This window comes from Crocodylus siamensis, chromosome 5 (assembly GCF_052110815.1).
Source record: "Crocodylus siamensis isolate JL-2025a chromosome 5, ASM5211081v1, whole genome shotgun sequence".
In the NCBI taxonomy this organism is placed as follows: domain Eukaryota; kingdom Metazoa; phylum Chordata; order Crocodylia; family Crocodylidae; genus Crocodylus; species Crocodylus siamensis.
In genome coordinates, this window is record NC_143399.1 from 36,270,422 (window position 1) to 36,284,483 (window position 14,062).

The window sequence follows — 14,062 nt, forward strand, 5'->3', positions numbered from 1 at the left end:
AATGTGAATTAGTTCCAATGATTAGTGATATCTCTATTCTTAATGCTAATTATGAAAAACAATTAAGATACGGTGGAGTTCAGAATGGAGCCCTTAACCTATCATTAATAATAAAAGATATAGCAATAGCCAAATTCCTATGTTTTCTCTCTTCTTTTATCCTAGATACAATGTACATCATCCAAAACAATCAGGAACTACAAAAACAACAATTTAACTACAATTAAGTCAGGAAAATATCCAAATAAATAAACTTTTAATTATGATACAATACTTATTACAGTAAAAATTGGCATTTTTCCCTCTTCAAAAGCAGAAGCACCATTCTTACATATAACATACGGTCTGAATGATATCCTACATGAAATATAGCATAATACAGTGTGCAAACAGCATCTTAGTACAGAATATAAATCTTGTTATAGTTTTTCTACATTTAAACCTGCCTGAATGGAAACAATGTCATGCTGAATTAAAAACTTAGATTTTAAAAACGAAATCAATCATAATATGAAATACTGCTGAATAGATACATGAATAATTAAAAATGATAAATAGCCAAAAATAGAGGGCATTGAAATACAAATGTGACTAGTGCTTAGATTCCTTCCCACCCCCAAAATAAAATAATGTAATGCTTCTACTGAAAAGTAAAGTGAACTTTAAATATTTAAGAAGCATTCTTCAAATGCTGATGTAGTTCTAATAATGTGAAACGAAATCAAGCTACAAACCAGACGCTTTTTACTCTCTTATTTTCAACACACTTCAATTTTTATGAGCGGACTGTGAAAAGAGATGATGTCCAGTGCAGTGAATACACATCTGCTTCAACATCATGTGACTTCTGCAAAGGCCGTGATGTGGTTCTACAAGTTTAAAACAAACATGAAAACAAAAGCATATGGTTAGACACAGATCATCCCCATCACAAAGACTTTTCCTTGTCTTTAAAGCAGAAACAACTCTAATGTTTGGAGAATTTTGCAGTATAATGGAAATAACAGTGTTTCTAATTGCAATAATGTCTATCCATGCCAAAAGAACTTTTGCTGCAACGCTGTCTGCAAAAGTACAATCAAAGTAGCTCACTCTTATAGTTCTACCATATTTTAGATTTTAATGTACTTTTTATTAAATAACAATGTGAATAATTGAGTTTGTTGTAATTTTATTACTGTCTTATTTATAATTAAAAGCTAAATTCCTAGGAATGAAAACTGCAGTGTCTGACAGATGATAATATTTGGCTTCAGCAGTAAAAAGATTTTAATGTTGCATTTCTTTTTAAGACTAATTGCTGCCTGTGAGCCAGATGGCACAGAATGAAGTAGTGAAATGCAAGGAGATGACATTCTCTAGTTGACAGAACATGTGAAAAATTTCTTGTTCAGAGTCACTGCAATAACATCTTCATTTGCCATGCTTTTCTGCTGGTTCCTTCAACAAGAGGATTTTAAATTGTGTGTCTGTATGCATCAGGTATTACTTCATTAGTAATTTTTTTTTTTTTTACTTAAAATATTATATAGGAAAAAAATCACAGGGTCCAAAGCAACTAATGTGTCTATTTTCTTGCTCCAAACTGTGATGCTTCTCTTGGAAATAGGCACCTTTGCTAGTGGATAATTTCATTCATGCAAGCACTCCCATTCACTCAAACTGCATACACCCAGGATTGGTTCCTACAAAGTGGTGTAACTAGGGGCATAACAGGGGAGCCAGGCCAGGTGCCAACTTGAGGGGAGCGGGGAGGGGGAAGGAAGTGAAGAAAAGTGACTGCCTCCGGCAGCCATGCATTTGCACTCACAAAATGAAAGTTAGTGCTTCTGCTTTTGTGCTGGGTGCTATACTCCTTATACTGCTGTTTCTGCAGGCTGGATACTGCAAAGTATGGATGCAGGTGTCATCAACTGCCACTGTCTTCCACAATCAATTTTCTGAGTGATACTTTTTTTTAATTTTATTTTTAAACCACCACCATGGAATGTGTAAAAGTTCTACATGTATACAGGGCTCTGGGCTAGACCTGTAAGAATGAACAAAAGGAAACAATGTGCCTGGGTTTGCAGTTGCATCATTTCTCTCAGCATCCATCACATCTCTCTTTCCCCATCTGTAGAGCCAGTAGCAATGCTGAGATGTGACAGACAGCAAAATGGGTCAAAGGCTGTAGAAGAAACTGGGACCTGAACATACCCTCCCCCAACTCCAGCTCTCCTTTTGGCATCGATCCTATTATGCCACCAATGCTCAGCACTGTGTTCTCAGTTGCTTTCACTGTGGGCTGAGTTTTGAGATCCATGCAATGGAAGCTGTAGATCACAAGAGAGTAATAACTGTTGTAGCCCCTGTAGTGATTACTAGGAAGTCTAGTCCGGGCTGTGGAAAGTGCTGCTAAAGGTGCATATGCCTCAGCTCCTCCCTATACTGCCTAACCACTCTCTTCTGTCAGACTGGGGATTTTTTATGAAAAGGAACATGATTGTTACACAGGAAAGTGAAGACATTGAATTTCCCATTATTCCAGGGACTTCAGGTCTAGACTCACAATACGTTAACACTGTTGCAAATTATGTCAATTTTGTGAACCAATATAAAAGTTACTTTATTGTCCAAGGTGGACAGGGGACTGGCTCTCAGAAGGAGAATTGGCAGAAGGCACTATTGTAGGGTCTTGTTAGGTGACAGGGTTGCTGGCAATAGCTTGCTTGCTTTGAATCTGCAGCTACTACAGGTGAGTAGATATATTTATCCTGGTGTAATTTACAGCAGCTTAGTTTCATTCCTCTGTTTCCCTGACGTTACTATTTACTGCATTGTCATAAGTTCCACAAGCGGAGGGCCATACGTTATATGCTTACTCCTTGTTTACATTGCTGCAAGTAGCTTACACTGATGCCTGAAGCAAACTCTGAGTACTTTTCTTGTATCATAGCAAAGCAAAGGGTCATGATGACTTAATTCAAGAGGAAACAAGTTTTGTATTCTGCATTTTAAATGAAAAAAAATTTGGTCTTAATGTTTTACAAACAAGAGCTCTTGTTGCTGTGGATTTCAATGAACCATCAGTTTTCATTTTACTCCAAAACAGAGTGAAAGTGCTTTAAATAAATGACAATTGATTGAAACATTGCTTGCAAATTACTTTTCTAATGCTTCTTATAATCACTGCAGAAACTTTAAATGTGAAGAGGGTCTCGCAGTTTAACAATATTAATATTTGGCAGAGATTCTAGGGTTTTATTTGGCAAAAGACAGACCAAATTAGACTCCTTAATTAGCAAACAAAATACTTGAATTTCAAGGAGTTATTTCAAGAAGTTTCAAGTTCACTTAGTGGGACAAGATCTGCTCTCAGTGGGGGCATCTACAGGAGATGCTTACAGAAGAGTTGCCTAATCAGCTCCACAGTAAAATGTCACCGTCTACATGTATGGAGGTATTAGGCTGGTGTAAACTAACTCTGCCATAGGTTAGTACAGTCTGACATAAGTACTATCCTATGGCAGAGTTATTTACCCTGCCACAATGCACATGTAGATGGTGACCAGGGCTGGCTGAAGCATGAGGGTGCTAGTGTGGAGCCTGCCTGCTGGCTAGCCCTGCACTGCCGCATCCTTGTGCCCCAGCCAGTACACTGAGCAAGGGTAGAGCAGCTCCAGGCTGACCCCCCCCGGAGCTGCTGCCAGACAGAAATTCATAGAGCATCGAGTCCGACGCCCTGCCCTGGGCAGGAAAGAGTGCTGGGGTGAGTTGACCCCAGCCAGATACCTGTCCAGCCTTCTCTTAAAGACCCCCAAGGAAGGGGAGAGCTCCCTTGGAAGCCCATTCCAAATTTTGGCCACCTCTACCATGAAGTTCTTGATGTACAGCCTAAATCTGCTCTCTGTCAACTTGTGACTATTGTTCGTTGTTACCCCAAGAAGTGCCCGTGAACAGAGCATTTCTGGTTCCTTGCTGCCCCACCCAATGAATTTGTAGGCATCCACAAGATCACCTCTCAGCCTTCTCTTGCGGAGGATGAAGAGAACCAATTCTCTTAGTATCTCCTCATAGGGCTTGGCCTGCAAATCCTTAACCATATGAGTGACTCTCCTCTGGACCCTCTAGAGGTTATCCACATTCTTCTTAAAAGTATGGCGTCCAAAACTGGATGCAGTACTCCAATTGTGGTCTAACCAATACCGCATAGAGGGGAAGTATCACCTCCTTGGATCTGTTAGTCATGCATCTGCTGATGCATGATGAAGCACAACTAGCGTTGCTGATGATTTCCTCACACTGACGATGCATGTTCATCTTGGAGTTCACTATGACTCCAAGATCCCTTTTCACTTCTGTGCTGCTGAAAGGGGCATTTCCCAGCCAGTAAGTGTGCTGGACATTTTTATGCCCTAGGTGCAGCACTGCATTTGTCCTTGTTGAACTGAATCCTATTGTGTTCTGCCCACTTTTCCAACCTGTCCAAGTCTGTCTGTAATCGTTCCCTACCCTCCAGCGTGTTCATTTCACCCCGCAATTTAGTATCATCCACAAACTTGGACAGAATACATTTCAAGCCCACATCCAAGTTGCTGAAGAAGACATTGAGGAGTACAGGTACAAGGACCGAGTCCTGTGGGACCCCATTGCCCACATCCTTTCAGGTCGATACCAACCCATCTACCACCACTCTCTGGGTGCAACCTCCAAGCCAATTTGCCACCCACTGGACTGTGTAATCATCTAAGTCACAGCCTCTTATTTATTTATGAGAATGAGATGAGATATTGTATCGAAGGCCTTCCTAAAATTCAAGTAAATGACATCCACCTCTACTGCGCGTCTAAGCATTTTGTGACCTGGTCATAAAAAGAAACCAGATTAGTCAGGCATGATCTCCCTGGTACAAATCATGCTGCATTATTATTCCTGCTGGACTCCCACAAATATGATTCTTAATAATTTTTTCAAATAACTTTTCCAAGGGTAGAGGTGAGACTAACTGGCCTATAATTACTCAGATCCTCCTTCCTCCTATTCTTGAAAATAGGGACTACATTGGCCCTTTTCCAGTCCTTCAGGACCTGACCCGAGTGCCACAAGAGCTCAAACAACCGTTCCAGTGATTCCGCTATGAAACCAGACAATTCCTTCAGTACCCTCAGATGAAGCTCATCCGGGCCTGCTGACTTACACACATCCAGTCCATGCAAGTGACTCTGCACCAAGTCAGCGTCAATAGCTGATGGGCTGGTGCACCTCTGATGCCCATCTAAGAACCCATTAGGAAACTTATCTGTGGTCCTGGGTGCATTTGTAAATGCTGCAACCAGAAGCAATAAACTCTGACAAACTGTGCTGGATTCTATTCAGGTGCATTCATTGCATATGTAGATGTGCCAATTACACTGTGCAACTCTACTGAATCCAGAACAGCAGCAGACATGTATAATTTTGGTCTACTGTATTTATCTGTGAGCTCCATTTAGATAGGAAAACACCACTGTCTAACACCACTAGGCAGCTATGGTTTACCTATTCTTATGACAACCATGAGGAAGAATATAAGTGAAAGGAACTGGAGGAAAAATTGGAGTATTTTTTGGCTTATTTATCTCAAGTAATTAAAAAAAAGACATTAGGTCAGTCAGGAATCTGAATCACTTTTGAAAAATGGGATTTAAGTGCTTTTGAAAACGTTACCCTTTATGTGTTTTGTAGGGCCGTGCAAAATTTTGCCAGCTCTTTCGTTCCAATGCTGTTTCAACTAGTTTTAAGCTCAAAACAGCAAAATCAAAACAAAACAAAGGGCTTCAAAACAGCCTTGAAATGAAATGAGGGCAGTCAAAATGTTTCAAAATTTTTTTAAATGTTTCAATTTTCAAAGCTGAAGCTGGGCTTGCCTTCAGGGAAACAGAAAGGAAGGAGAGGGAGGGGGAAGAGTGGGGAAGGACTGCTCTGACACTGACTGTGACTGTTTGGCTGCCTGAGATGCTGCTGGCACTACTGTGCTGTTTACTAAGTTACTACCTGTTGTCATTTAAAGTGGTGGACCAGTCTAAGGCTACAGGGGAGGAGGAGACTTCATTGGGGCACATGATCACGTCATATAGAAGCCCCAGTACCCGCGAAGTTGTGCCTTAACACATACACACAGTCACCCATGTCACGAGTTTTGCTCATCTTCAGCTTGAGGTGCCTATACCTATCTCCTTGAAACCTGGTAGGCTTCATGGCCTCAGCAGGGGCTACCATGCCTGTAGTTTTCACCCCCCTGTGCCTTCACACTTCCAAGTGATACTTGTTTTGCTTTCAAGATTTTGTGGTGCAGTTTCCCAGAAACTTCTATACCTATCTCCTTGAAACTTGGGAGGCACAATGCCCTCAGAAGGGGCTACCATTCCTGCTGTTTGTATCCAAATCTGACAAAACATGACAAAGTTATAGGCAGTTTTGTTCTTCCCCATTATAGCCTATGGGCAAAACGTCAAAACAGCATCAAAACTGTGAAACGGTTTCAATGAAACGAAATGGAACAGTGCTTTCAAAATGAAAACTCAAAATGAAACACTGTCCCAGTGAAACGAAAGTTGAAACTAATAGTGCCGTTTCATACAGGCCTAGTATTTTGATAGTGTTAGGTTTGTTACACAGCAATAACAAAAAGGAATGACATTTTAAAAAACTGAAATGAGGCTGTAATACCATATAAACTGGGACACTCAGGGGCAAGTATAGGACTTGAAAGTGCTGGAAATGCTTTGTTATGATACTAGTTAGATTTTAGGTTTGAAGGTACCAGTTCAAGAGATGGAGGGCCCCTTTCTAAAGTTACCCAGTGCCTGGAGGATGTAGGAGTCATGGGTCACCCAAACAATGTGTATTCCACGTATTCCCAGGAAACATAAAACTTGCACCCAGCTGTACTAGTCCTTTGGCAGCATGGTTATATTGCACAACCTCTGCTCCTCAAGGGATGTGTGCACCGATGCATGGAAAGTATAATGTATAATAGTATAATGCTCTTTCTTGCAGCATTCATTTAGGAGTGGATATCTATTGCCAAGGAAATGAGAACATGACTTTCTGCTTCTACTTCCAACACTCTAGAGCATGTAAACAATTCTGTGGCATCCCAGGACAAAGGACATAATACCAGAGAGCAATACCCAAGTCCTCTGAACAAATCCTCAGAGAGACATTCTCACTAGCAATTATGGAGTAGTGGATCTGTAACCTAATTAAATGTTGCCTATTCATTTCCAACAGATTCTACAAGATGACATTTTAACAGATCAAACCTAATTACTTGATATTGATAGGAATAATGGGTATTGATGAACATGGCTGTGGTGGTATTCATGTCTTTTGCAGATGTCATTTTTTTCCAGGAAAAGTGCAAATAATGCTTGCCGAGAATCCTTTAGAAAAAAACCCAGTGTTTTCCTCTAGAACATTTGATCTTTTCAGGTACTTTACCATGCTCTTTTAGTTCAGTTTCATGTTATTATGACAGTGTATTAAAATTTAACAGCAAAAGCAAAGACACACAAATGCAGGGGACAAGCCAAAAACATGCACAAAACCCCAGTGTCCTTGAACTCCATGAGAAAAAGTTATATACTTCAGTGCTCATAAAGAATTCAATCAAAAAGAAAGGTTTATGTTATACTTTGGTTGCTTTACACATTGATACACTGTTTTTATAGTATTCATTCTAAGTTGACAGTGTAAAATTATTAGAAGCAGCAGCAGAAGATTTTCAACTCAGCATGCTTAGTAATTATTCCTTCAGGTCAATAACCATTAAAGCAAAGTGTGGAAGGCTGAACCTTGAGTGCAGATTTCTGGGGAAAAAAATACCATATTCTTGTTCTGTGTAAAGCATTTAACTGTTGAATTTAATATAATCAACTACATAATGATTAAGTACAAGATACTTTGCATGGTCTTACTTATATTTTGTACTTTCCTTTACACAGATGACATTTTCAAGCATTAAATATTCATTTCTGTTCTATAAAAAATTCATTATTGCATCTGTCAATATTTGGAAATAGCTATCTATGCAACAATATTCTTCCTTTTTAGGATACTTTAACTTAAACAGCCAGGGTAGGTAGCAAAAAAAACCAGGAAGAGAAAATGTTGCAATTTAGGCAAATATAACAATTCTATTGTAGTACCAGAGAATTTGCTTCTTGGTCTGACAATGTAAAGAACACAAGAATTGTTTATGTTCTTAGAGAGAACAGAATAAGTAATCAGTCCTTCACTGAAATGCTAATTTCCTGAAAAGTTCAAACCCTGCACAGAAGGTTACCATGCCTTATAGATCTCCCTTTGCTTAAAGCCACACTCAAACATATAAGTGCGCTTTTGCGCACATACGTTTATTGCCTTATGCGAAGACGTTCAAAACAATTCATCCCGGTTATCCAGGAGAAGAATCTAATGAGGTGTTCTTTGAAGGAGTTGTGTTGTAAAGGGTCCTCCTGATTATTATCAATACCTTGGTTCTGTAACACCTACAGTGGGTATATTTGTGGAAGTCACATTAAATATATTTAACATTTCTTTTGTTCAGCTACTATTTTATAGTACTTACCAAAATTCACTGTTTGCTCAAAATTCAGTATAGTGCAAATAAAAATACCTCCATACAATTGCCTGGAAACAAATACTAATGTGGAGAAAAGTATGGGAGAAGTTGGGAACATACATTCAGACGCTTGGTTTCAATAAAAGTTGGGCCTAAACTGCTTTCTGAACCTTTTTTTCCTTTTTCGGTGCTTTCCATTTATAATAAAGCATCGTTACAAATACATATTTTTTTAACATGCTGAGTTGCCAAGATATAGCCACATAACCACAAAAAGCTTGCAAAATTACGCATAAGATAATGCTAACATATTCAGTCTGGTAAACTGTACACAAGTCCACATCTGCATCTTCCTGTGCATACTTGTGTGCCCATATGCACTGCAACACTGTAGTTATCTACAAAAAAAATAGACTAAATATAGACATTGGATTTATGACACACTACAACCTGCCTCACATCTGACTCCCCAGGTACCTCTCCACTATTTAACTGCTACATTCATTCCCCTTCTCTCCCACCCACCCTGCCTGACTCTCACCTACTGACTCCTCTCCTCAGTTTACATCTTCACTGACTGCCTGTCTCATGCGCAGCCCAGCCCAGCCTCTGACCTCTTTCCTGTTCATTCCATCCAGGAACAGCACACACCAACTGCAGAGACTTCCTGAGCCTGATGAAGGGTTTTTAAACCCAAAAGCTTGCATAAAAGACCTTTTTTCAACTATTTCAGTTCGTCTAATAAAAGATATCCAATTCACCCAAAGAACCTTGTCTACTTTGAAGATACACATTCATCAGCTAAATGTTTGTTTAAATGAGACTGTGACCTCTTTGACCAGGTACAGACATTGAACTTTTACCAGTATAAGGGATTGGAAGCTGGTCTATACCTGTAACAGAACAGCAGTTCAGCACACAGAATAGTTTCAAAATGGCAGAACCCAGTCTAAGCTTTGCCCCCCGCCGCCAAGGGTGAATGTGTGTTCTGTTCACTACTACCGATCTAAACTACACCACTTGCAAAAAACTGTGCAACTTGGATAAATTCCGCCTTGAACTTTTTGAATGTCTGCACCTAGCCTTGATGACAAAATATCAGAACTGACTTAGATGCACTTGGTTAGAGACAGCTTGTTAGAGAATTCAGAAAAAATACATCTGCCTGCTTTTCCAAGGGTATAAACTACAAACCTAGGGTCTCATGCTTTATTCAGGTGCCATTTCCATTGATTTCAAGTGATTGGCATGGACTGTCAATTGGTTAAAAATAAAAAACCACAATATATTTTCTTATGATTAAAGGGAAAGTTACCGTGATAGCCATTGTATTAAAGTGAACACCAATAAAATCATATTGTTGGTGTCCTGCAGGAAATAAAGTTGCTCACCATCTTCAAGTGAGGGCGCACACTAAAGAGATCTTAACACACAGTGACAAATAAAGTCATTATGAAAATTTAAACATTTGCATTAGTAATTCAAAATTTCCTTTAGGTAAAAAAGTGCCTAAAATATTTCCTTTACTTGGTTAAGTTATCTGTTTCAATTCCTATTATATCACAAAAGTGTTCCAACACAACTTCTTCTAACATTTATATAATATATCATCATCTTTGGAAACATTATCATTTTTATTGCAGCAAAATAAAATTAATTTTAAATATAGTTCAATTGTTTTCCATGCAAAGCATTTTGACATACCCAAGGATGTGCTAGTAATGTTAACCTAAGAATCTGTTTTGGCAAGAGTCCATGGCTTTCTTGTAGTTACTGTGACATTCATGTATGAACTCTTTATGTGTCTCATTTGGTAGTTAGTCTTAGAGTCATAGGAAAATAGGACTAGAAGGGACCTCAGAAAAGTCTTGTAGTCCAAATTGTCTGATCCCAGTCTAGTGGTCGTCTAACCTGAGTTTCAAGAGCTCCAGTGAGCAGAACTGACCTGAGTAGGGTATGGGGCCAGGGCAAATCAGCCCACGCGCGGCACTGTCCCTGCTCTGATCCCATGCGCCCCATAACTGAAGAAGCCGCTACTGCCATTAGCAGTGGCAGTTTCGGTGGCAGGGGGTAGTGTGTGGGCTGCTCCACCCAGCTCTGCGGGGCCCCTTCAAAGCGCAGGACTCTGCCAATGACTGAGAGATTCCATATAACCATTTTAGGTAATCTATTCCAGTGTTTAAATACCCTCAAGAGTCAGCAGATTCTGCCTAGTATCTAACCTGTATCTCCCATGTTACAGTTTAAGCCTGTTATTTCTTGTCCTGTTCCCTGTGGATGCAGAGAACAATTGACTGCCATGCTCTTTATCACAACCCCTTCTGTATTAGAAGACTGTTAGCAAATTCCCCCTTTTATCCTTTCTCTAGACAAAATAATCCCAATCTTCCACCTTTCCTCATGTCAGATTTTTTTACACCTTGAATAATGTGTTGCTCTACAACTATTTAGTTGGTCTAATAAAAGATATCAGATTGATCCAAAGAACCTTGTCTGCATATTTCTCTACTCTGACCTTTTTCCAATTTGTCCATATCTTTCTTTAAGTGTTATGCTTGAAACATTGTAGACTATGTGAAGTTTCTGTGCAATCACTATGTGTGGCTGCAAGAAAAGCATGTTAAAGGTAAAGATCATCTAACACTTTGATGACACTGGGAATGACATTAAGGGTCTGCTTCCAGATGAAACTTAAAACTGCTAATCTGTAGGTATTTCCCAATATATAACCTTAGCATTCTTGTTATTGCACTTTCCAGTACAGGTTATTACAGACATTTATCATTCCAGAAAAATTAGCAAAACTACCACTGTACTTTGATTTTAAAAATGAAATTCTTTGGGTGGATGTTACCTTTTCTAAAGGACTTTCTACTCGTGGAATGCTGATCATTGGCATCTGAGCCAGACTGTCCATATGTGAATGTTCATGTTCCGTTTGTCTTCCTCTAAAGTTATTTACCACACATACAACCTAAAAGAAGGTTAGAAGGCAGTTAGAATAACTATTAAACATTTTAATTATTGAAGTCTGATCATGCAATCTTAACTCAGGCCAAACTCCTGCTATTGTTAGAGCTTACAGTAGAAGCACAGACTTACTAATGAAGTATTAAAAAAATCTCAATTGTCCTATTATAAATAAAACTAAGTACTATTTCAAATTATTCTGAGATCAGCAAGCTTCTACCCAAATAGGAAGTTGAGAAACTGACCAATTGTAATTAGAAGCAATAGCATAATTCTAGTAAAAACAGCATTATAAATCTGAGTTTGTAAACTAGACTGGCTTACGTTGTTTTTTGTTGTAGTCCAACTCATGTTTTGACAAAAAACATTAAATTGATATTACAAAGATATAATATTAAATAATGTAATATTTCAACATGGTACAAGAACTTTCTGAATGAAAATCTGTTGCTGTTGTGAAATAATAAGTTACCATTTCCAACAACTTAAAGCTCAAAATAAAGGAGTGTTGAAAACAGCTTTTAATGAAATAAATTTAATAAAAAGTACAGTAATACCCAAGTTAGCCTTAACGGATCTAACCAAATATAATTTAAGTGCTTATCACTTGACATCAGGTGCTACATGACATCAAATACAAGCACAAACAGCTCTTCATCTGGCAGTAGTTAGAAAATAGCAATGCATTTTACTTTATTAATCTCAGAGACTATTAATATTAATTTATTTATGTTACAGTGTTTCTGCACTCCGATGGCTTTTTCAGTATCGTATTGTTGAATATGGTACAGAAATCTGAGTAGCATGCACATAATGGAAAATTATTCTAGTAAAAAAATGGATTAGTGTGAAATAATTCTCAGATCTGTTAAATAATATTGCCTGCAGTGAACTAAATATAAATTCCATACCTTAATTTCTGAAAAGTAATTATAATCCTCTCTTTCCAACAGATAAAGTACCCTACTGCACAATGTCTTTGTTTTACTTAACTTTTATTGTATGGTGCAATTTCTTTCTTTAAATTGTTCCAGTGGCAAGGTTCCTACAAAACTGATGTTTAAGAATAATGGTGACATTCATAAAGCATGCCCAAATTGTTTCTTCTTCTCCAGAAACAGCTAGTGAATAATCAAATATTTAATACCCAGAATGCTGAGTTTTCCACTTAGAAACCATTTGATTGAGCAGGGGGGGTTTGCTACTGTATGTTAAATGTGATGCCCTACTATTTTTATAAAAGGAACTCATACTCTGTAGTGTCAGCATTCTAAAGCTAAGGTAAAAGGATGGGCTTTTGGTTTCCATCTGTGCTGGAGGCAGATCTTCAGGGGTACGCACAGCACAGAAATGTAGAAAAAGCAGCTTGCTAAGAATCCCATGCATATGGAACATTTCCACTGACAGCTTAAGCAACTGATCTGGGCTCCTTCTGGTGTAGGTAATCTCCTGGGGCAGGTGGAATGTGTGGTCAGATACTCCATGTGTCCTAGGCAAATAGGAGGGCTCTCAGATGTGGGGGGAAAGGCATTACTTCTGGTGGAAATAGGGAGTAACATCATTTCTATCTTCTCTCTCCGGGATCTAAGAGAAGTATAGTTCCAGACCCAAGAACCAGGACCCAAAGTATTTTGTAGAGTAAAAATTATATGAACTTTGAGGAGTGAATAAAACGATATTGCATGGTGGTAGATGGATAGACCTGTATAACAAATGAGACTTAGTTCAACTTCTGCACCCTTTCCATAGATCAGCCCTCTACTGAGATTCTGAATGAAGAGGTTATGAATGAGGTCTTGTGATGTTGATATATGTCCGTATAAACCAAAACCACACATCTGGGTACAAAAATACAGATCTAAGAGCGAGGGAATCTTGCATACAAGGCTGCAAATGAAATAATAGACAGCTATATATTAAATAAATTCATTTAATTCTTGAATAGAACTTAAAACTAAGTGAAGGACTTTTATTCCAGAAAACCACACCATTTTCAACAAAATGAGCCAAATACAGCAGGGGCATTTTTAAGTAAGAAATCACTACTGTGCAATGAAGAGGTTTGCTTCTTTGGTCCCGATATATAATAATAAACTAAATTCTAATATTCTGTTACCAAAACCAATATTGGATGCCATTCTGAAAGATACTCTAGCTCAACCAGTTATGGAATGCTACAAGTATTACCAGATGAAATTCTATGACCTCTATTGTCCAGGAAATCAGATGTGATGATGATATTGGCCTTAGTATTTATGAAAAAATAAATCTATGAACACTGGCACTTTAACTAACAAGCTTGGACACAACACAAAGTCTGATGTTTTAGTAACCTGTAAAGAAATCTACAGAATCAATTCACCGATTAGGAGATGGAAATATATTCATTACATTCTTTATTGGGTGTTAGGTGAGAAATCCTAGCCCCAGGATTGTTTTCCCTATTGACTTTCAGTAGGCTAAAAATTTCCCCCTTTGCACCAGATCCTAAAAAAGACCTAGGTG

At 38.5% G+C, this 14,062-nt stretch overlaps 1 protein-coding gene across 2 annotated transcripts in view; it reads right to left on the reverse strand.

Moving 5' to 3' along the window:
* Window positions 1-237: 237 nt before the first annotated feature.
* PLPPR5 (phospholipid phosphatase related 5) overlaps window positions 238-14,062 on the reverse strand; it is a 57,452-nt gene continuing 43,627 nt past the window's right edge. The window contains exons 5-7 of one of the 2 annotated variants that reach the window (XM_090048171.1): window positions 11,442-11,561; window positions 8,377-8,513; window positions 238-869 (exon numbers count right to left, since the gene is read on the reverse strand). In XM_090048171.1, the coding sequence (XP_089904297.1) occupies window positions 8,379-8,513; window positions 11,442-11,561 (255 nt within the window). In that variant the 3' untranslated portion in view covers window positions 238-869; window positions 8,377-8,378. The remainder of the gene's footprint in view (window positions 870-8,376; window positions 8,514-11,441; window positions 11,562-14,062) is intronic. The other variant, XM_090048172.1, reaches the window with a different exon arrangement.